Source organism: Oncorhynchus tshawytscha, linkage group LG09 (genome assembly GCF_018296145.1).
Source record: "Oncorhynchus tshawytscha isolate Ot180627B linkage group LG09, Otsh_v2.0, whole genome shotgun sequence".
Classification (NCBI taxonomy): Eukaryota; Metazoa; Chordata; class Actinopteri; order Salmoniformes; family Salmonidae; genus Oncorhynchus; species Oncorhynchus tshawytscha.
Genome location: NC_056437.1, coordinates 84,413,258 through 84,438,370, shown reverse-complemented (window position 1 = coordinate 84,438,370; position 25,113 = coordinate 84,413,258). Strand labels below are relative to the sequence as shown.

Sequence of the window (25,113 nt, the reverse complement as noted above, 5' to 3'; positions counted from 1 at the left end):
ACACACACACACACACACACACACACACACACACACACACACACACACACACACACACACACACACACACACACACACACACACGAGTTTCAGTGACTGGAGAGGACTGATGTAATTATCATGTGGTGACCCGGACGCCGTCCTCTCTTTGACATGTGTCCTTTTTTTCTAATTTATGACTGGCCATCTCGTGAAATTATTTGTGATTGGATGAAATGTGATTTTAGCTTCTAAAATGTGAGATGTGGGTTTTCACAAGATAGGGCTGCTCAATCAGTGGCCCACCCTGTGAAGGGACATGGGCTATAAAACTTTTCAAACACGCCATCCTATCCTTTCCTATATAAGCCCTTGACGACAATATAACTATCTGTTCCGAGGATGTAGGACGATGGTCCTACGTCAAAATGGTTCATATAATAACTACAGAATGAAGCCAACATCAGCGTGAGCTTTGGTTGCGAATGGTATGAACTTTGAACTCTTATTCACTACAGAAGTGATACCTCCTAGCCGTTGAGTTAGCAACAGCAGATGCAACGAGGGTTAGGAAGGAACAGACAGAGTATCCCACCTATCACCCAACGATGTTACTACAACGTATCCAATTGACAACCAGAGACATTCTTCAAAGGACTCGGTTTGGCAACACGGCCTTCCATCTACCCCCAACCTACCGAAGCGCAGCTCAGAGTAAATATTTATTGCATTTTCCTTTTCCAAATGGCCGGTAATTTAGAATGCATAAGATACTGTATTTACGATAGCACAGCTTCTTTCCTTTGTTCCTCAGTCTTCCCGCTCTTTCACTCAACCTCAGCCCTTTTCCTTTGTGTAACAAGCTGTCATATCTGTTCCGCCCGCTAGGGACGTTTTCCTTTATGACGTAATTTGTAATCAAGTTATGATTTAATTATGGGTATGTGTAATTCTGTGTGATTAGTTAGGTATTTAGTAAATAAATGATTAAACCCAATGTCGTATTGCTGATTCAAATAGTTAGCCAGGGTTCATGCAGATAACGAAGAATTTACAACTTTCAGATGAGACTGAATTAAGAGGACGATTAATATTGACTGCTATTGATGTAAAATATTACTAGGTCTTTAAGAGTTTATTCGGAAGATAACAGCTCTATAAATTTTATTTTGTGGTGCCCGACTCTCTAGTGAATTACATTTACATGATTAACTCAATCAGGTGATATTAATTACGGAGAAACTATTTTATGGAATAGCATGTCACATCACTTAATCCGGCATGGCCAAAGACACTACATTATTGGTGCCCCCTGTGAGGAATCTATAATAGAATGAGGCTTTCATTATCATTCAGCCTGTATAAATTTTATAAACAGATTACATAATATACCAAGTTTTTCGTACAAATTTTTGGAGTGGTAGACAAGCATTATTGGGTGTGTGTGCTGAAGATTCCCCTGCCTCCGTGTTGTTCGGAGGACGCGTTGGAGGTGACCACCTCCTTTGATAGCTTGCACATTATTAGAAACATTTTAGAGGAAAAATGTTCCTAATTTATTTTTCAAAGTTTGGGTTTGGAATTTATTGGAAGCTGCAAAGACAAGTTTAATCTATTTATAGATGTTGACGAACCATCAATACCGTACCAGTAATGTGGAAGTTGGACGTGAATGAATTTGCAATAGCAAATTGAATTAATTAATCAATGCCAATGATTCATCCTACCTGGGTAGGCTATCTGGGTATTAAACTTTAATTAACCTGAGATGTTGCTTCATCCATGTTAATATGAGAAGTTTAAAAGTGTCTCATTTGATTGGAAGAACATTAAAGTATGTTCAACAATTTAACTTATTAAATTGAATGAGACGATAATCCATACAATCTCCATTGATTGGATATCCTAAGTGTAAACAGTAGATCAAATGTTGGGAACATTCAACACTGTGGTACACTTCTCCCTAAGGCCGAAGCCACATGGGATTCCCTCTGGGGCGGGGCTTCTGTCAGTACTGGATTACTGAATGGTTTGGCAAAAAACACATTTTACTGATTGATCAATTTAATGATAAATCAGACATGTATAGGCTACTTGGGAATTAAACTTTAATTAACCTGAGAATTGCTTCATCTAGGTTAGTTTGGAAAAAGTTTACAATGTCTTATTTAGAAAACTCATCAATTTGGATATTTTTTAAAATATCTATTTCAGAATGTAAATTGCCAGATTTATACTTACTAGTTCAATTGGATAAGACATTGATATCTGTCTGGATATCATAAGTAATGACTTGAGTGTGACCTAAATAATTCTTCATGAACGAATATCCTGGGCACACGTCAGAGGTCAATGATTTCACACGCTGAAATCAAACGGAACTACCCGGGCCGGGACTTTCGTTCCGCAAGGCAGAGCAATTTCAACATGGCACAAGGAACGAAAAATGGCTATTTTCCCTTGTTAGCTTTAGCATGCAAGCTAAACCCTCCTTTGTGCCTGAAAATGCAGCACATAGGATTCCCTTGGCAAGGGAAAGGTTTTACTTATAACGTATTATGTTCAAACACTTTTCGGCATTTTTTGACGATGTTTTAACCGGAACACGCGGCAAAAACAACAAAATGCACCTTGGTCTACTCGTGAGAGAGACAGAGATATATATCGCTGGTCAAGCTTTTATCTCGTGAATTTCAATCGGCTGGCTCTTTGTCCTCACTTGAGAAATTAATAATGACCGAGCCTACCCACATCTGAAACGCGCCAGGCAGAAATAGCCCTGCGTTTGGCCAAACGCTCTATTTCTCAGATTGACTGCTATTGATGTAAAATATTACTAGGTCTTTAAGAGTTTATTTGGAAGATAACAGCTCTATAAATATTATTTTGTGGTGCCCGACTCTCTAGTTAATTACATTTACATGATTAGCTCAATCAGGTGATATTAATTACGGAGAAATTATTTTATGGAATAGCATGTCATATCACTTAATCCGGCATAGCCAAAGACACGACAACAGCTTTTATGGGACAGGGCTACCAAAGTTTACAGCACGTCTCCCATCGATCAAAGCCATCAGTGCCGTTAATCATACCCTAAACCAATTCCTATGGCATTTCCCCCTCCATTGCCCATCACAAAACACGGGCACATAGAGGAGAAGAAGATGAGGATTATGCTGCTTCACACCACTGCCAAGCCAGGAGAGGCCTTCTCTGGCAGGTACAGTTAGCTAAGTGTGGGGGAGGCGAGATTCAGAATAGCATGGAGACTCCTACATACTACACACCTCCACTATACTGGAGCATAGAATGAGAATGAGAAAACCAGATAGGAAAGTGATATAACCTTCACTGTACTAAAGCATGTTATAACATCAGAAAGGAGGGGCTTAGTGATTGACCTACACATGACCAAAATACTGCAACAGCATATAAGACTGTACTGAACCATAATCACTCCCACTATTCACTCTCTCTCCAATAAGAGGAAACCCCAAGGCAATGGACAGTACATTATAAAGGAGTAGAACTACAGTACATGGCCATCTCCACAGTGGGACAATGAAGAGACAGACTGACACCACAGACACTGCACTACTGTAATGAAGGTGATTGAGTCTCACACAGCCCCATCTAGTAATGACTGTACTGTAATAATCAGGCCTTAGTGGCCAATAGAACGGACCAGTGTACAGACCAATAAAACAGTCCAGACCAGTAGTGTCTGTCTGCAGTCCCAGCAGAGCAGAGCTACTGTAGCCACAGCGGCAGACAGGTCAGAGCTAAATGAATCACATCTATCTATGGGCTCTGGGAGAAGTGACAGTGCAATAGAGCCCAGTCACTTAGATAGCAGCTGAGAGGAGGGATGTGACTGGGGCAGATGTCATTCCACAACCCTCCGAGTGTGGATAGCCAGTCCAATGAAACTAAGGGAGGGATTGTCCATGAACCCCTATTGCACCTATCTCAACAAGTGGTTGAAGACCAGACCACTCTGAATTGCCACGGATATAGTACTCTGTATTCAACTTGATATGGCCATCCAGTACACTGGTGTGCGTGGCTACGCTTGGGTTCCTTGATGGCAGATATGCGGGCATGTTATCCTGTTCATGCATTTGGGTGTACAGTGGAGCCGTGTCATAATACAGCCTATAGCCACTTTAGGGTCGGGTCATTAGCCTGGGTGGGCCTGTGCCAGCCGGTGTAATCCTTATCTGATTGGACTATGAGACTAATCCTGCTCTGGAGCACTGGCACTGCCCAGCCCAACAATCTCTGCACTATCTCTCATTCTGTGTCTCTCTCTTACACACACACACACACACACACACACACACACACACACACACACACACACACACACACACACACACACACACACACACACACACACACACACACACACACACACACACACACACACACACACACACACACACATATATATATGCCGGATATATACACATGCATGTACGCACACGCGCGTGTAAACATTCACACGCACACCCCCACACACACAGACACACACACAAACGTGTACACACACACACAAACAAGTGCTCAGGCTCAAACCCACATACACCAACAAAAACATACACATGGAGAAAACACTCATAGATTACTCCCACTTGTTCAAAACGCTACACCCACTTACTCATGTAGAGAACCATAAGATACAGTGCCTGTACACACACACGGGTATAGTCTCAAGGTGATTGACAGGAAGGAACCGAGGGAGGCCACACAAACATGTCCTGGAGTTTGGTCATTCATTTCCTCAACCATCCTACATGCATTCTCTTCAGCACCAGTCCATTTCCACAACTGAAAAACCAGGAAAGGGTACTAAGTGGGTGGATTTCAAGTTTTTTTCATGCAGAGGGTAAAGCTGCCCCCATATATTTTCATTCATATGGCATCACAAAGCATTGGACTACTCTTCCAAGCGGCATCGAGGTAGCAAAGAAAGCACATGTATTCCCTCTATTGCTGATAGTCCTTCATGGGAAACGGCTCTGCCAGTGAATCCCGAGGCAGGGGGTGAATTATTGGTCTTACTGAAGAAAACCACTCATACAACAGGTGATACGGGGAAAGGGGGGGAAACACAGCCACCAAAGTAGCCCTCTTTTGTTTTTGATTTTCCCATCTTCTTTTGCACCTCCTGCCCGCCCCCCCTCCTCCTCCCTTCCTCCTCCCTTCCTCCGTTTCTCCTCCTATAGCCGAGGCAGGGGTTGGATACCTGGATGTGAGGAGAGGAGGCCGTGCCGACCGACGTGGATGCTCCGGCAGGCAGGCGCCCAGCCCAGGCAGAATGGAGTAGTGTTCCCCCCTCCCTCTGGGGCTCAATCCATTAGCACCACACATGTTTATTGAATGCTTAACACACACAGAACATAGACCCAGACAAATCCCATTACCTCATCCCCTTTGTATGGCTCAGCCTTAGTATGACAATAATACACAGACTAGTTTGCACAGACTTCCAAAGCATAGGCCAGTATAACTGCCAGTATAACTGCCAGTACAACAGCTAGTATAACTGCCAGTATAACTGCTAGTATAACTGCTTGTATAACTGCTAGTATAACCGATAGTATACCTGGTAGTATAACTGCCAGTATAACTGCTAGTATAACTGCTAGTATAACTGCTAGTATAACTGGTAGTATAACTGCCAGTATAACTGCTCGTATAACTGCTAGTATAACTGCCAGTATAACTGCTAGTATAACTGCTAGTATAACTGCCTGTATAACAGCTAGTATAACTGCCAGTATAACTGCAAGTATAACTGCCAGTATAACAGCTAGTATAACTGCTAGTATAACTGCTTGTATAACTGCTAGTATAACTGCTTGTATAACTGCCAGTATTCCTGCTAGCCGGTATAACTGCCAGTATAACTGCTAGTATAACTGCCAGTATACCTGACAGCCAGTATAACTGGCAGTATAACTGGTAGTTTAACTGCTAGTATAACTGCTAGTATAACTGGTAGTATAACTGCCAGTATAACTGCCAGTATGCCTGCTAGTATAACTGGTAGTATAACTGCCAGTATTGCTGCTAGTTTAACTGGTAGTATACCTGCCAGTATACCTGCTAGTATAACTGCCAGTATACCTGCCAGTATAACTCCTTGTATAACTGCCAGTATTCCTGCCAGCCGGTATAACTGCTTGTATAACTGCTAGTATAACTGCCAGTATACCTGACAGCCAGTATAACTGGCAGTACAACTGCCTGTATAACAGCCAGTATAACTGCCAGTATAATTGCCAGTATACCTGCTAGTATAACTGCCAGTATAACTGCTTGTATAACTGCCAGTATAACTGCTAGTATAACTGCCAGTATACCTGACAGCCAGTATAACCGGCAGTATAACTGCTAGTATAACTGCCAGTATAACAGCTAGTATAACTGCTTGTATAACTGCTAGTATAACTGGTAGTATAACTTCTCGTATAACTGGTAGTATAACTGCCAGTATAACTGCTCGTATAACTGCCAGTATAACTGCCAGTATAACTGCTAGTATAACTGCCAGTATAACAGCTAGTATAACTGCTAGTATAACTGCTTGTAAAACTGCTAGTATAACTGCTAGTATAACTGCTTGTATAACTGCCAGTGTTCCTGCTAGCTGGTATAACTGCCAGTATAACTGCTAGTATAACTGCTTGTATAACTGCTAGTATAACTGCCAGTATACCTGACAGCCAGTATAACTGGCAGTATAACTGCTAGTATAACAGCTAGTATATCCGCTAGTATAACTGCCAGTATACCTGCTAGTATAACTGGTAGTATAACTGCCAGTATAACTGCCAGTATGCCTGCTAGTATAACTGGTAGTATAACTGCCAGTATTGCTGCTAGTATAACTGGTAGTATACCTGCCAGTATACCTGCTAGTATAACTGCCAGTATAACTGCTAGTATAACTGCCAGTATAACTCCTTGTATAACTGCCAGTATTCCTGCCAGCCGGTATAACTGCTTGTATAACTGCTAGTATAACTGCCAGTATACCTGACAGCCAGTATAACTGGCAGTATAACTGCCTGTATAACAGCCAGTATAACTGCCAGTATAACTGCCAGTATACCTGCCAGTATAACTGCTTGTATAACTGCCAGTATAACTGCTTGTATAACTGCTAGTATAACTGCCAGTATACCTGCCAGTATAACTGCTTGTATAACTGCCAGTATAACTGCTTGTATAACTGCTAGTATAGCTGCCAGTATACCTGACAGCCAGTATAACTACCAGTATAACAGCTAGTATAACTGCTTGTATAACTGCTAGTATAACTGGTAGTATAACTGCAGGTATAACTGCTAGTATAACTGCCAGTATAACTGCTAGTATAACTGGTAGTATAACTGCTAGTATAACTGCTAGTATAACAGCTAGTATAACTGCCAGTATAACTGCTAGTATAACTGCTAGTATAACTGCTTGTATAACTGCTAGTATAACTGCTAGTATAACTGCCAGTAAAACTGCTTGTATAACTGCCAGTATTCCTGCCAGCCGGTATAACTGCCAGTATAACTGCTAGTATAACTGGTAGTATAAGTGCCAGTATACCTGCTAGTATAACTGCTAGTATAACTGCTAGTATAACTGTTAGTATAACTGCTAGTATAACTGGTAATATAACTGCTAGTATAACTGCTAGTATAACTGCCAGTATAACTGGTAGTATAACTGGCAGTATAACAGCTACTATAACTGCCAGTATTGCTGCTAGTATAACTGCCAGTATAACTGCTAGTATAACTGGTAGTATAACTGCCAGTATGCCTGCTAGTATAACTGGTAGTATAACTGCCAATATTGCTGCTAGTATAACTGGTAGTATAAGTGCCAGTATACCTGCTAGTATAACTGCTAGTATAACTGTTAGTATAACTGCTAGTATAACTGATAATATAACTGCCAGTATACCTGGTAGTATAACTGCCAGTATTCCTGCCAGTATAACTGCCAGTATAACAGCTACTATAACTGCCAGTATTGCTGCTAGTATAACTGCCAGTATACCTGACAGCCAGTATAACTGGCAGTATAACTGCCTGTATAACAGCTAGTATAACTGCCAGTATAACTGCCAGTATAACTGCTAGTATAACTGCCAGTATAACTGCTAGTATAACTGCTTGTATAACTGCTAGTATAACTGGTAGTATAACTGCCAGTATAACTGGTAGTATAACTGGTAGTATAACTGCTAGTATAACTGGTAGTATAACTGGTAATATAACTGTTAGTATAACTGCTAGTATAACTGCTAGTATAACTGTTAGTATAACTGCTAGTATAACTGGTAATATAACTGCTAGTATAACTGCTAGTATAACTGCCAGTATAACTGGTAGTATAACTGGCAGTATAACTGTCAATATAACTGCTAGTATAACTGGTAATATAACTGTTAGTATAACTGCTAGTATAACTGCTAGTATAACTGTTAGTATAACTGCCAGTATAACAGCTAGTATAACTGCTAGTATAACTGCTTGTATAACTGCTAGTATAACTAGTAGTATAACTGCCAGTATAACTGCTAGTATAACTGCTCGTATAACTGCTAGTATAACTGGTAGTATAACTGGTAGTATAACTGCCAGTATAACTGCTAGTATAACTGGTAGTATAACTGCCAGTATAACTGGTAGTATAACTGGTAGTATAACTGGTAGTATAACTGGTAGTATAACTGGTAATATAACTGCCAGTATAACTGCTAGTATAACTGCTAGTATAACTGCTAGTATAACTGGTAGTATAACTGGTAGTATAACTGGTAGTATAACTGGTAATATAACTGCCAGTATAACTGCTAGTATAACTGCTCGTATAACTGCTAGTATAACTGGTAGTATAACTGGTAGTATAACTGCCAGTATAACTGCTAGTATAACTGGTAATATAACTGCCAGTATAACTGGTAGTATAACTGGTAGTATAACTGGTAATATAACTGCCAGTATAACTGCTAGTATAACTGGTAGTATAACTGCCAGTATAACTGGTAGTATAACTGGTAGTATAACTGGTAGTATAACTGGTAGTATAACTGGTAATATAACTGCCAGTATAACTGCTAGTATAACTGCTAGTATAACTGCCAACTGTATTAGGATGACTATTACAAAAGAGGTTCCAAAGGATTTAACTCTGTTTAAAATGTAGTCTTGGAATTGTATTTCTCACTATAGAAGAGGAATTTAGTATTTAGTATTGTATTGGGATACCTAATTACTCTTCCTCAGGTCCAAACAGGAAACAAAACAACAAAATATAATATATACATAATCCCCCTGTTAGTAGTAGAGCATGGTTTGTGGGTTTGATACCCTTGGGGACCCGTATGAAAATGTATGAACATATATGTACTGTAAGTCACTGTGGATAAGAGCGTCTGCTAACTGACTAACATGTAAATGTGAATAACATACATAACACTACATAGTACTACATAACCTCCTGCCTCTACCTCACGCTTCAGAAACAGGAGATGACTCCTGCCCTATGAGCCGTTCTGGCTCTAACAAGGCCACCCACCTACATAATACAATATACTGTATAATACAGTGCACATTACAATACAAAACATATTAAAATGACTGCGTCTCATTTGATGTGAATGAGTGAAGCAAGCATAGAACTGTGATGTATGCTGAACTCTAATCTTTGACATTCCTTGTAATGGACTGTGTTACTCCTGTTAGATGTTGTTTGCCCAAATAGTGAGCCAGGGGCACATTGTTGCCAAATCTTGTGGAGGGCTCTTTGCTGATAGCACACATATTTTGGTTCCTCTAATGTCAGGACAATTGAATCAAATACTGCAACAGATCAAGGGACTCAGCATTCATATGAACCAGCTCCAAGGGCAATGTGAAATTTCACAAATGAATTGCATGCTTTGGCAATGGCATATGCTATTGTACGACTGATAGCACAGGCAACTAGTGAAAACAAGTGTAAATCTACAAAATCTATATAAACCATATTTTATGGAACCATCGAAGTGCTCCACTCTCTTTCCAGTGCTGGAGAGGGAAAAGGACCTGAATGTTCACCGGAGGAGAGATCAGTGAGAAGTGCCTCTACCTTCAAACACGCACGCATGCACGCACTCACACTCACACTCACACTCAGCCTGCATGGTTACTTTCTCATGGGTGAGGCTATGTATGGTATTACAGTGACTGGAGTGAGCAGTAGAGTGGTAGATGGTTGTGTGGGCATTCCCCTCTGTGATCAGGGGCTCTCCTCTCCAGGAGCTGATTAAACAAACACATCCCCTCGCCCACCTGGGCACACAACATGAGCTGTATGAGTGGGCCAGAGCTGGGCTACAGCAAATCACTGTCTGCATTGTCAGTTGTGATACAGACAGGATGCATCATCATCCATCGCAACAAGTTAGCTACCGATATATGAGACACAAGGTGTAGGATGATGATTCTCCATACAAAGTACCCACTTGATTTCAGCATTGGCATGAACCTCTTCATGCTGTAGTTACAGTATCCACCTGAGATGGCAGACATAGCAGCACCACACCTGGTCTGTAGCAGGAGCTTCTTGTGGCTGAGCTGCTGCTTATACTCCACTGCAGCTGGATCCGGCTCTGCAGTTTACTTCCTATTTTTCAATATCACAGATTTCGGTACAAATTCTGCTAATTACCCATGAATAAATTTACCCGATTGCATTTTTTTAAGCCCAATTTCCACAGCAGGAAGTCGTTTGGATTGGTATTCAAATGAATCTGACCTCGATGTGTAAATGCGATGGTGCCGTTCTCCGCTTCCTCCCCTCATCAAGGCCTGAGACCATTCATGAATCACAAATTAGAAATCAGTGTTCATTTCCTGCTATTTGGATCACCAATTCAAAGGAGGGTGGCTGTTATCTTGCCACAAAAGAGAAGCTGCGGCATATGGGCTTTGTAATTGTAATTCACCTTGTGCCAAGTATAGGAGATTTTGGTCAGGTCTGGACTATGAACAACTGTCTGTTAATTACATAACAGCCTGACTAAGGCAAAGGCCAGTCATATCACACCACTGATTTTCTCCACCTTCACAGATGAGTGTGAATTGTCAACAGAGGTTAAAAACCTCTAGTCTTTGAAAACCTCTTCACAGCTGTAGGTAACCAGTGATGGGTCACATTGAGACCTAAAATGTCTCTCCCACTGTATGTCCTGGCTAGCACAGGAGAACAGATGCAGAGAGCTCCTGGAAAGGGTAGCTGCAGGGTGTCAGACAGTCCTTGAACAAACCTTAAGCAGATGCTTAAGCCGCCCTGACAGATATGGCCAGCGTCAGCCATCCTACCTTGGTCAAAATCACCCAGTAATGTTGATTAATACATTAACATACAACAGTACTTTTATTGCCCAGGAAACTCTCTAAATAAAAATACATCCCTGTAATTTCCCATTTTTTATACATTTTTGCCAATGTGAATTTAACATGCCAAAAAACACAACTTTATTCTGTGCAAACATACACATTTTGAAGAGTTCAAATCATCAGATCTTTACAGTTGAGTGGCACTGACATTATTTTCATCAACTACTTCCTGGGGCTGACTTCACCTCAGGCTGTTAGAGCAGAGATCTGACCTGAGACTGACTGCATACTGCTTATCAAATGACAGAGGAGTGTGCACAGAGACAGGAGGCCTGCGTGAATCTCTCTGCTAAGAAGATGTAATGCTGCATAACCTCACAAGGTTACGCTCAAAGTCAGCATCTGACGCCTCCGCCAGAGCATGACAGGAAACAAGACCCCGCTGTGTGTCAAGTCAAGACGTGGGAGGTGGTCTTGAACCTGCGCTTGAGAGGTGACTGTGTTTGACAACTCAGAAAATACTAAGCACTGCCAGGTCAAAGGGTAAATGACAAGCTCTGTTAAGGTACCCCATCAAACTGAGGTCAAACGTGGGGTCTGGATGGAAATAGACCTTTGACAGGAATGGCTGACTCTCTGCTGCTCTTGTGCACTGGTCATTATCATATGTTTTCACAATTAGAAATGTTTGAAGAATGGCATGGTCACTTGGTGCTGTTTTGAACAATACAATCGACTGGTGGCAAAGAATGTAGAAAAGTCATGTTTTGAAGGTGTCACTTGGGGATAGTGTATAGACCTAAGAGGTGTGAAATGGAGGGTTCTTACAGTAGTTCATTGGCCCAATTCTGTATTTGATACACTGTATGGGGCTTAAGATAAACCGGATCCACATGGCATATGTCAGTAGAAAAGCAAAGGAAGGGATACAAGTTATAACGTCAACGAGTGGGATAGGTTTTACTACATGTAGCTAAAGGTTAAAAGGTTCACTATGGTATACTGACATGGAGAAAATAAAGTGACTGCAAAACGCATGTGGCTCAATTACCTTCTAAGCAACACGTCCTCCACAATCCCGAATGGGTCATCACCTCTTCGTTCTTCTTGCTGGTCTCGTTATCGCTGACCGACTTTGACTTGCACGTGCCGCGCGAGTACAGCCAGTAGTCCGTGCCAACCGCGATGGTCATGAGACTGAAGGCGGCAAATGCGCCGACCGTGGTCAATAGCATCTGAACTCCGCGGTCAAACAGACCCATATTTCCGCATTCCATGAAAGGGGGACCCCCTTTCCTCTTGATATATAGGAAATAAATATTTGAAAATTTACGGGACCAAACCAAACTAAAAAAATGGGATATATTTGAACGAAAGGAGGGGGAAGGAGGTGGATGCGGTAGGAACCTTATGGTTGCGTTTGGTTGAGGACTGACTAAGAGAAATTGGGTTTCCTTTTAGGGTAGTTTGGGGAGGAGGACGCAGTGTCTCTCTCCCCAGATGGGTTCTTTCTAAATGTTACCCCAAATATAAGAATTATGGACAAGGTAATGGCCTCTAAAATGGACTATAGCGTCAACTGTTATCCCTGTGACTACAACTAGCCTACACTGGCAGTTGCAGCATAAACCTACTAATGTAAAGATAATATTATGTATATTATACAATCACCGTAAGTGATAGGTAGAGAGAGACTGTAATATAAATGGAAAAGGGGATAGCGTCAATCAAAATTCAGTAGGCTATTACGCTTTGAGACTAGTTTTTGTCTCGTGCTTTACAATGTAGCATTCAACACATGTAGATCGCTGGCAATGTGTTTCTTGATATGCAAGGTTTTGAAGACAAGTACTATTCTATGGACAGCACTGAATGAGCTGAAATGGATGAAGAGAAGAGGGTGGGGGTGGTGTTAGAGTAATGGTAGGCTTACAACAATCCTGCCTGGCAAGTCAATACGTCTCTTAGATGCGAAATTAATTACAATTATTGTTGGCATATAATGCTGAATTTGTATATATTTTATGTTTAATTATGTTTGAATAACCCTATGTCAGGGCTATTATATAGTCAAGGTGGAAAAGCAAGGAGAGAAACAGGGACGGGAAATGAAGGACAGGGAAAAATAAGAAAAGCAATTGTAAATAAATGGACGATTTAAGTCCAGTGGAAACAAATGAAAATAACCCTGGGGTCTGTATTATATAAGAAAGTAAAATACTATAGGGCTTGCATCAATTTGATATATCAACCATCAATGGAATGAAGGAATCATGCCCAATTAATTAATTAATTAATTAGTAAAGAAACAGATAAATCGGGTCGAAAACAAATTAAACAAACGCTAGATTTCCTTTTTCCTAAAATTCTGATCCCCAGTTTCCATATGTAGCCCTTAGCTCTTTGAAGGTGTCCACTGAAAATGGGGATTTGCGGTTGGAAAGGGTGCAGTCGACGATCCGGAGGGAGCGGGGTGCATCCAGCAAGGCAAGCCGACCATTACTCGACATAGAGCCGGGAAGAGGAGAAAGAGGAGTTGGGGATGCCGCTGGAACTGATCCGTTTTAGTACCACTGTTAATACTGTTGTTACTTGGATATCCAAATGCACGGTTGTATCACACCCAGAACCGGAACCAGAACCTTCCCACTTGCATAGCCCTTGCGCCATGTAAATCGAAAATGATCTGATAGAAAACTCAGTTGCAAATCAAAGCAAAAAACGACAGTATATGTTCCAATCCTTGTTCCTTCCGTTGTTCGTTCAGATGACAGCGGAGTTTTTCTTCTGAGGGTGTAGGAGTGTGTAGCTGGGCTAGAAAAATATTACACAACCGGAGGAAGAGACCGACAGCACGCCACGCCGACCCAACAGCACAGATCCACAGAGCCGTTGAGAGGGGCGCAAATTGGAGTCCGTATATTCTGGATGTCAGTGTCAGCGCTATGCATTTAATTGAGGTTTTCTCCTCTAAAACGATGGTTTATGTCAGTGTTTGAATGCTGATTGTAGTGCTGAAGATTATGAGTATATTTTCTTCCCACATTGACTGATGCTATACTCTGGCTTTAGTAGGCTACAGTGCTCGTCCACCGATGCTGGAAAAATAGCCTATTAAAGATTTTAATTCCATTTCTGGAGTGGAGGGAGGGGTGAGTAGGGGGTGCGGGGGTTTCGGGCTGGTTTTGTGTATGTGTGTGTGTGTGTGTGTGTGTGTGTGTGTGAGTGTGTGTGTGAAAAGAGGGGGTGGGGTTAGTTAGAACTGGTTGAAGGATTATGGAGGACTGTATTTTATATTAATGCATTAGCATTATAAACCCTGACGTGCTTTGGGTTATCGCCACCCCAGGTTTTTATGATAGTCTATTCATGGTGCCCATAATGTTCCTAAAATAATCCCCCAAAATGATTTATTGGATTGAGCCTGAATTGCGTGACTCTAGTATTTTTCGTGCTCGCTTGGATTGGACTTTGGGTGCCAATTTCTCAGATTTTGGTTTCTCTCCATCTATTATAATTTGTTTAATTACCAAATAACATTTCCATATTTTGACGCTTTTGGACTCGTTTTTGGGGTGTTTTCAGACTTGGCTATTTTGATCCAAACAATCACAGTGTCATTTATAATTGCAAAGCAATCAGATTTATTAGCTCCTGCCACTGCCAGCAAAATATTTTCTCGGTCCTATACATGTAATTACTCCATGCACCTTTACTGCAATAACTCTGAATGGGGAACTATGCAGTAGGAAGCCAGAGAAACGCGCGCGAGTTGTCCGCCACTGCTCTTGAATGTGTGGTCCACCCTAAAGGTGCTGAAAGAACAGCTCTCTTCGCGCGCCGTAATCGTCGTTCAGTGTTCAGGAGCTTGTCTCCCCCTAGCTTTCATGTGCCGTAACTGCAATTGAGCTTTTCATTCCAACAGCAAAAGAAAGAACTACGGAAATCCAGAGAGGACATATGAATAAAAAAAATATTCCCTCCTATTGTAAAGATATTTTCTTGTGATCATGAAATATCAGACGTTGTTTTGTCGAGTTCACAAGGTCATTTTCTAGTGATCATTACATAACAAACGTTGTTCTGTCGAGTTCAGGAGATGAACTCTATACATAGGAGTGGATGTATTGATGATAGCTTGACAATATGGCTAAGGTAGAGCCAAGGGTGGATCAATGCATCCATTTTTATATTGATAAGGGATTAACCCAGGCAGAAATTGCATTTTGTCTGGCTGTTATATATTGCTTCCAGTTTTGGCTCCAGTACAACCCAATTTTAAAGATGTAAAAGTGATGTTGCACTACTGTTTTAAATTGAATGTTGAATGTTTATGGCAAGAAAAGTTAACATTGAGGTTTGTGGTTGCAGACTACCAATGAAAGTTTATTTGAATTTCTTGAATAGTTTTAACAGGGAGGTTGTCCTGTCAATAGCAGCCAAACACAGTCACAAACAACAATTAAAAACTAGTACAGAAAAATACAACTAGTAAAACAGGTGAAGTGTTGAGGTTTCTAAATACTCAAACATTTCATGAAGGTTACAGTCTATTTCTCATTTCAGCCTTAAATAGTGGGCAAAATGTTGTGTTACTGAAGGACCTGTTATAAAAATCATCTCACTGACACATTTCGGGCGGCAGGTAGCCTACCAGTTAAGAGCGTTGGGCCAGTAAGAGCTTGCAAGGTGGGAAAAAACTGCTGTTCTGCGCTTGAGAAAAGCAGTTTACCCCCAAAAACCACTGTGCAGATGACATTGATCAAGGCAGCCCCCGGCATCTCTCTCTGATTCAGAAGGGTTGGGTTGAATTCGGAAGACCCATTTCGGTTGAATGCATTCAGTTGTCCAACTGACTAGGTATCTCCTTTCCATACTGTAACATGTACAGTTTGTAATTCCTCAGTTTGTCTTATATTGCTGTTGCTTTGATAAGAAGGCTCAGGCCTATAGGATACTGACAACAGTTGTGCTCTAATCAAAGATCTTAGATCTTTGTAGAGTCTTACTGCCTTTGGTCCACTATGACACTGCTGTCAATCTATCATCAATACATCCACTCATATTTATAGAGTTTATCTTGTGATCTCGACAAAACAACTTTGGTTATGTCGTGATCAGAAGATAAATAAGTTGTGATCTCGACATAACAATGCAATAATTGTTGTATTAATATGTGCTCTCTGGACTGCCTTAGAGAACCAACCATAGGCCTACCATACATTTGTGCAATTAACTCATGCAATGTATGGCTATAGTTTGCGTATGGATATTTTTCTGCCATTCCATTAGGGTGGAGTCGTGTCGACTCTTGCTCCTCGCAATAAGGCCCATTCATTTGATCTTCCTGGTGATTCTTCAGTTCAACTCTTCAACTATGGCAGGCTTCTCCCTCCATCACTCATCTCTAATGTTTACCCAACCCAGCCATGTACACAGATCTGGGGGCCCATTAGCCCGTGTCGCAGTGGCTTTACCGAGCAATTAGCAAACAAATAGCACTGCTAGTTTTGGCCAGGGACTCTGTGATCTCAACAAACCGATGGAGAAAATAAACTGATGCATGAACAATGGATTGGGACTGGGAGCTGGGGACTGGGAGCTGGGAGCTGGGGACTGGGAACTGGGAGCTGGGGACTGGGAGCTGGGGACTGGGAGCTGGGTATTGGGTACACAGCGACTGTTGCATAGGGATGGAGTGAGATGTCAACACAAGATCGACATGATCTGGAAAAACTCTGGGCCTAGTTTTAGGTACCATCTAACTGGGCCAAGAGACTTTCCTGGGCAAGTCATATGATCACGAAAACCTGCTGGCCATAGTCATCCGTCCTAATTTTAGTGTTTTTATAATGCAGGCCATTTTGAACCTGGTTACTGACTGTATTGGCAGTCCCTAGCGCCCCACTCATTAATAAGCCTGATGTATTAGACCCATGGGACCCACCTCTGATTTATACAGCCCTTCCATTGTATATCAAATAAACACTTGAGCCTATAAGGTGAGCAGAAACCTGGCCCTGGCACACACATACCACTGGCTCTGTCATCTGGTCTGTGCAGGTTGAATAGCTGGGAGCTTCATCATAAAAAAAAAGTCATCATCATCTTCTTCCCAAGCATTAGGTTATGAGCTGTGGCCAATGTCTCCGTGACACGTTTGGACAAGGTGATGTGTGTTTCTCTTACTTCAGCATTTATCAGTTCTGAACAGAGAAACACTCCCTCACACTGTAGGTCTTTAATGTGCGACTGAGATTAAACATTTTCATCGGAGTCTTGCTCTGAATGGAAACCTCACATACTTTTTTCTCAGCTCACTGTGTCCTCTCTCTCCTTTACTTATTTCTTCCTCCATTCCCCTCATCTGGGTCAAGATGAAAAATGCTTATTCTCTGTAATCCCTAGTCCTGTGGAAAATGCAATTTTTCCTAAGTCAATAAACAGCACCTTCATTTCACCCTCATATTTGTGTGTATTTTTCATCTGTCTTTCTGTGTCTTCTTTTGCTTGCCCTTCCCCTCTCTTCATTCAATCTAGATCCCTCACTCACACTACCACTACCCAGCTGGGAGGGGGGCCTTGTGCTCTGACTAAAGACCTCTCTGATTCGCCGCCGCAGCCAGGATTTGGGACACCCTCACGTTTATTAAACAATTACCCCTGACAGGCGAGCCTGCACCAATCAGAGGGAGCCCAGTTCCGCACCCACACAACTCCCAAATGGACTCTTGATGTCAATCTATAGGTCCGGCCTAATCAGGGCCTTGGTAAAGCACCCCTGGAGCATTGGCTTAAGGAATGCTTTCAGTAAATTGTGCTCTGGAGTAAAAAAAGATGGAGGAGAGGGAGGAGAGGGAAGAAAAGTGTTGGCCCACTTTGAAGGAGGCAGCAGCCCTTTGAACGATAGTCTCAATCCCTGTTAAATGAAGGGGATCCCCGTTAAGTGGGAGTCTCTGGGCGAGGTTCTCCCCTGGAGCCATTTGGTCTCTGGGGCCGATCTCTCTAGGCTCTACAGCTCTGCTCTGAGGCAGGGAGGAAGGGATCCCAGAGACAGGGCTGCACTGCTGCCATAGGGGCTAACAGTAAAGTGCATCATGTGCTTCTGTAGTCTATATTTTTTATTTATTTATTTATTTTTATTTCACCTTTATTTAACCAGGTAGGCAAGTTGAGAACAAGTTCTCATTTACAATTGCGACCTGGCCAAGATAAAGCAAAGCAGTTCAACACGTACAACAACACAGAGTTACACATGGAATAAACAAACATACAGTCAATAATACAGTAGAAAAATAAGTCTATATACAATGTGAACAAATTAGGTGAGATAAGTGAGGTAAAGGCAAAAAAAAGGCCATGGTGGCCAAGTAAATACAATATAGCAAGTAAACACTGGAGTGGAGTGCAGTGGAGGAATGTGCAAAGTAGAGATAGAAATAATGGGGTGCAAAGGAGCAAAATAAATAAATACAGTAGGGGGAGAGGTAGTTGTTCGGGCTAAATTATAGATAGGCTATGTACAGGTGCAGTAATCTGTGAACTGCTCTGACAGCTTGTGCTCAAAGCTAGTGAGGGAGATAAGTGTTTCCAGTTTCAGAGATTTTTGTAGTTCGTTCCAGTCATTGACAGCAGAGAACTGGAAGGAGAGGCGGCCAAAGTAAGAATTGGTTTTGGGGGTGACCAGAGAGATATACTTGCTGGAGCGCGTGCTACAGGTGGGTGCTGCTATGGTGACCAGCGAGCAGAGATAAGGGGGACTTTACCTAGCAGGGTCTTGTAGATGACCTGGAGCCAGTGGGTTTGGCGACGAGTATGAAGCTAGGGCCAGCCAATGAGAGCGTACAGGTCACAGTGGTGGGTAGTATATGGGGCTTTGGTGACAAAACGGATGGCACTGTTATAGACTGCATCAAATTTATTGAGTAGGGTATTGGAGGCTATTTTGTAAATTACAGTGCCTTGCGAAAGTATTCGGCCCCCTTGAACTTTGCGACCTTTTGCCACATTTCAGGCTTCAAACATAAAGATAAAACTGTATTTTTTTGTGAAGAATCAACAACAAGTGGGACACAATCATGAAGTGGAATGACATTTATTGGGTATTTCAAACTTTTTGAACAAATCAAAAACTGAAAAATTGGGCGTGCAAAATTATTCAGCCCCCTTAAGTTAATACTTTGTAGCGCCACCTTTTGCTGCGATTACAGCTGTAAGTCGCTTGGGGTATGTCTCAGTTTTGCACATTGAGAGACTGACATTTTTTCCCATTCCTCCTTGCAAAACAGCTCGAGCTCAGTGAGGTTGGATGGAGAGCATTTGTGAACAGCAGTTTTCAGTTCTTTCCACAGATTCTCGATTGGATTCAGGTCTGGACTTTGACTTGGCCATTCTAACACCTGGATATGTTTATTTTTGAACCATTCCATTGTAGATTTTGCTTTATGTTTTGGATCATTGTCTTGTTGGAAGACAAATCTCCGTCCCAGTCTCAGGTCTTTTGCAGACTCCATCAGGTTTTCTTCCAGAATGGTCCTGTATTTGGCTCCATCCATCTTCCCATCAATTTTAACCATCTTCCCTGTCCCTGCTGAAGAAAAGCAGGCCCAAACCATGATGCTGCCACCACCATGTTTGACAGTGGGGATGGTGTGTTCAGGGTGATGAGCTGTGTTGCTTTTACGCCAAACATAACGTTTTGCATTGTTGCCAAAAAGTTCAATTTTGGTTTCATCTGACCAGAGCACCTTCTTCCACATGTTTGGTGTGTCTCCCAGGTGGCTTGTGGCAAACTTTTTATGGATATCTTTCAGAAATGGCTTTCTTCTTGTCACTCTTCCATAAAGGCCAGATTTGTGCAATATATGACTGATTGTTGTCCTATGGACAGAGTCTCCCACCTCAGCTGTAGATCTCTGCAGTTCATCCAGAGTGATCATGGGCCTCTTGGCTGCATCTCTGATCAGTCTTCTCCTTGTATGAGCTGAAAGTTTAGAGGGACGGCCAGGTCTTGGTAGATTTGCAGTGGTCTGATACTCCTTCCATTTCAATATTAACGCTTGCACAGTGCTCCTTGGGATGTTTAAAGCTTGGGAAATCTTTTTGTATCCAAATCCGGCTTTAAACTTCTTCACAACAGTATCTCGGACCTGCCTGGTGTGTTCCTTGTTCTTCATGATGCTCTCTGCGCTTTTAACAGACCTCTGAGACTATCACAGTGCAGGTGCATTTATACGGAGACTTGATTACACACAGGTGGATTGTATTTATCATCATTAGTCCTTTAGGTCAACATTGGATCATTCAGAGATCCTCACTGAACTTCTGGAGAGAGTTTGCTGCACTGAAAGTAAAGGGGCTGAATAATTTTGCACGCCCAATTTTTCAGTTTTTGATTTGTTAAAAAAGTTTGAAATATCCAATAAATGTCGTTCCACTTCATGATTGTGTCCCACTTGTTGTTGATTCTTCACAAAAAAATACAGTTTTATATCTTTATGTTTGAAGCCTGAAATGTGGCAAAAGGTCGCAAAGTTCAAGGGGGCCGAATACTTTCGCAAGGCACTGTACATTGCCAAAGTCGAGGATCGGTAGGATGGTCAGTTTTACAAGGGTATGTTTGGCAGCATGAGTGAAGGATGCTTTGTTGCGAAATAGGAAGCCAATTCTAGATTTAACTTTGGATTGGAGATGTTTGATGTGAGTCTGGAAGGAGAGTTTACAGTCTAACCAGACACCTAGGTATTTGTAGTTGTCCACATATTCTAAGTCAGAACCATCCAGAGTAGTGATATTGGATGGGCGGGCAGGTGCAGGCAGCGATAGGTTGAAGAGCATGCATTTAGTTTTACTTGTATTTAAGAGCAATTGGAGGCCACGGAAGGAGAGTTGTATGGCATTGAAGCTCGTCTGGAGGGTTGTTAACACAGTGTCCAAAGAAGGGCCAGAAGTATACAGAATGGTGTCGTCTGCGTAGAAGTGGATCAGAGACTCACCAGCAGCAAGAGCGACATCATTGATGTATACAGAGAAGAGAGTCGGTCCAAGAATTGAACCCTGTGGCACCCCCATAGAGACTGCCAGAGGCCTGGACAACAGGCCCTCCGATTTGACACACTGAACTCTGGCAGAGAAGTAGTTGGTGAACCAGACGAGGCAATCATTTGAGAAACCAAGGCTATCGAGTCTGCCGATGAGGATGTGGTGATTGACAGAGTCGAAAGCCTTGGCCAGGTCAATGAATACGGCTGCACAGTATTGTTTCTTATTAACATATTGTTTAGGACCTTGAGTGTGGCTGAGGTGCACCCATGACCAGCTCTGAAACCAGATTGCATAGCGGAGAAGGTATGGTGGGATTCGAAATGGTCAGTAATCTGTTTGTTTACTTGGCTTTCGAAGACCTTAGAAAGGCAGGGTAGGATAGATGTAGGTCTGTAGCAGTTTGGGTCAAGAGTGTTCCCCCCCTTTGAAGAGGGGGATGACCGCAGCTGCTTTCCAATCTTTGGGAATCTCAGACAACAGAAAGAGAGGTTGAACAGGCTAATAATAGGGGTTGCAACAATTTCGGCAGATAATTTTAGAAAGAAAGGGTCCATATTGTCTAGCCTGGCTGATTTGTATGGGTCCAGATTTTGCAGCTCTTTCAGAACATCAGCTGACTGGATTTGGGAGAAGGAGAAATGGGGAAGGCTTGGGCGAGTTGCTGTGGCGGGTGCAGTGCTGTTGACCGGGGTAGGGGTAGCCAGGTGGAAAGCATGGCCAGCCGTAGAAAAATGCTTATTGAAATTCTCAATTATAGTGGATTTATTGGTGGTGACAGTGTTTCCTATCCTCAGTGCAGTGGGCAGCTGAGAGGAGGTGTTCTTATTCTCCATGGACTTTACAGTGTCCCAGAACTTTTTTGAGTTTGTGTTGAAGGAAGCACATTTCTGCTTGAAAAAGCTTGCTTGGCTTCTGCCTGTGTATATTGGTTTCTAGCTTCCCTGAAAAGCTGCATATCACAGGGGCTGTTCGATGCTAATGCAGAACGCCATAGGATGTTTTTGTGTTGGTTAAGGGCAGTCGGGTCTGGAGAGAACCAAGGGCTATCTGTTCCTGGTTCTACATTTCTTGAATGGGGCATGCTTATTTAAGATGGTGAGGAAGGCATTTAAAGAAAATTACCAGGCATCCTCTACTGACGGGATGAGATCAATATCCTTCCAGGATACCCGGACCAGGTGTCATGTTCTGACCTTAGTTATTTTGTTATGTCTTTGTTTTAGTATGGTCAGGGAGTGAGTTGGGTGGGTTGTCTATGTTAGTTTTTCTATGATTTGGTATTTCTGTGTTTGGCCTGGTATGGTTCTCAATCAGATGCAGCTGCCTATTGTTGTCCCTGATTGAGAACCATACTTAGGCAGCCTGTTTTCACCCTTGAGTTGTGGGTGATTATTTTCTGTTACAATGTATGTGCATGTCACCTTTCAGAACTTTTTTGTTTAGTTTCTCCTTTGTTATTTTGTTTAGTGTTCTAGGTTTAATAAATATATGATGAACACTTACCATGCTGCGCTTTGGTCCTCACCTCAAATTGTTTGGGTACAGACCTGGATAGTAGGACAGAACTCTGCAGGCTATCTTTGCAGTAGATTGCAACACCGCACCCTTTGACCGTTCTATCTTGTCTGAAAATGTTGTAGTTGGGGATGGAGATTTCAGAATTTTTGGTGGTCTTCCTAAGCCAGGATTCAGACATGGCTAGAACATCTCGGTTGGTAGAGTGTGAATAAAACAAACTTAGGGAGGATGCTTCTAATGTTAACATGCATGAAACCAAGGCTATTACGGTTACAGAAGTCATCAAAAGAGAGCGCCTAAGGAATAGGAGTGGAGCTAAGCACTGCAGGGCCTGGATTCACCTCTACATCACCAGAGGAACAGAGGAGGAGTAGGATAAGGGTACGGCTAAAAGCTATGAGAATTGGTCGTCTAGAACAGAGAGTAAAAGGAGGTTTCTGGGGGCGATAAAATAGCTTTAAGGTATAATGTACAGACAAATGGTAGGTATGGTAGGATGTGAATGCAGTGGAGGTAAACCTAGGTATTGAATGATGATGAGAGAGATGTTGAGAGATATATTAACAGGGTACACAATGGATATGGTTGTGTTGGACAAACTGCATGAATCCACCAAGCTCATCCCATTGTTGACCTCACTCAAATGTCACCCCTTGCTTTCATTTTCCAGTCTGTTTCACAGGACAGTGTAAAAATACAACAATTTCCTCCCCTCTAAATGGATAGCATAATGTTTTCATTGTGAACATTGACAGTTATTTTAGATAAAGCTGATGACTGGCAGCTGGCTAGACTCATTCACCAGGGGGTGCTAGTCTTCTCTTCACCAGGTGGATGTGGGGGCATGGACCTACTTATTGTTTCTCATCGTTACCAACTGACAGACCACAGTCTCCACAGCAGTCCCATTCTCAGACTGAGAGTAGCCTATCAACCAGGCTGCCAGTGGAAACATGTCCCTACGCCACAAAATTGTTTGCATTCCAGTTCAATCCAAACTACATTCAGACAGTCAAAAGACAACGTACCAAACATCTTCCCTGCCACCATCCCCACCTTCCTCCCCTCTCTCCACTAGATTGATTATGTGTGTAATGAATTGAATCACTCTCATGTCAGGTGCCACAATTCCTCCCTACCCAGCTATCTACTCTTCCCTTATCCCTCTGTTCCTCTATTCTTCTGTTTCTCTATTCCTCTGTTCCTCTGTTCCTGTTTTCATCTATTCCTCTGTTCCTCTGTGCCTCTATTCTTCTGTTTCTCTATTCCTCTGTTCCTCTGTTCCTGTATTCTTGTATTCCTCTGTTCCTGTTTTCATCTATTCCTCTGTTCCTCTGTGCCTCTATTATTCTATTCCTCTGTTCCTCTGTTCCTCTATTCTTCTATTCCTCTGTTCCTCTATTCTTATATTCCTCTGTTCCTCTATTCCTCTGTTCCTCTATTCTTCTATTCCTCTGTTCCTCTATTCTTATATTCCTCTGTTCCTCTATTCCTCTGTTCCTCTATCCTTCTATTCCTCTGTTCCTCTGTGCCTCTATTACTCTATTCCTCTGTTCCTCTATTCCTCTGTTCCTCTATTCTTCTATTCCTCTGTTCCTCTTCCTCTGTTCCTCAATTCCTCTTTTCATCTGTTCCTGTATTCCTGTATTCCTCTGTTCCTGTATGCCTGTGTTCCTCTGCTCCTCTATTCCTCTATTCCTCTGTTCCTCTATTCCTCTATTCCTCTGTTCCTGTATTCCTTTATTGCTCTGTTACTGTATTCCTCTATTCCTCTCTTCCTGTATTCCTTTATTCCTCTGTTACTGTATTCCTCTACTCCTCTGTTCCTGTATTCCTCTGTTCCTCTATTCCTTGGTTCCGCTCTGTCCTGTTCAACTGTGTTCTGTGGTGTTGGCCTGTGTTAGCCTGTGTTCTTCTCCACTGTTGTGATCCCCAGTCTTCTGCGTCTTTGTGTAGCTGTGTTCTCCAGTGTTCTGCGGCTGTGTTGCATGTTGAGGACACTGCCCCGTCAGCAGCGGTTCCTCTCTGATCCCCGGGTGCCTGCTCTGAGCTGAGCTGAGTGAGCGTTCTGACATGGCTGTCTCTCTCTGCTGCAGCGCCTCAGCTTCTTCACCTGACTGGTGTTCTGCGGTTGTGATCCACACTGGCCGCCTGGATGGCATCCAATCAGGGTCCA

General features: G+C 42.3%; 1 protein-coding gene across 1 annotated transcript in view; it reads right to left on the bottom strand.

Annotated features, from left to right (window-relative positions):
- Positions 1-14,471, bottom strand: part of LOC112259245 (voltage-dependent calcium channel gamma-2 subunit) — an 86,492-nt gene extending 72,021 nt beyond the window's left edge. Inside the window, exon 1 of the mRNA XM_042327722.1 lies at positions 12,427-14,471. Within this exon, the coding sequence (XP_042183656.1) occupies positions 12,427-12,652 (226 nt within the window). The 5' untranslated portion in view covers positions 12,653-14,471. The remainder of the gene's footprint in view (positions 1-12,426) is intronic.
- Between the last annotated feature and the right edge of the window lie 10,642 nt (positions 14,472-25,113).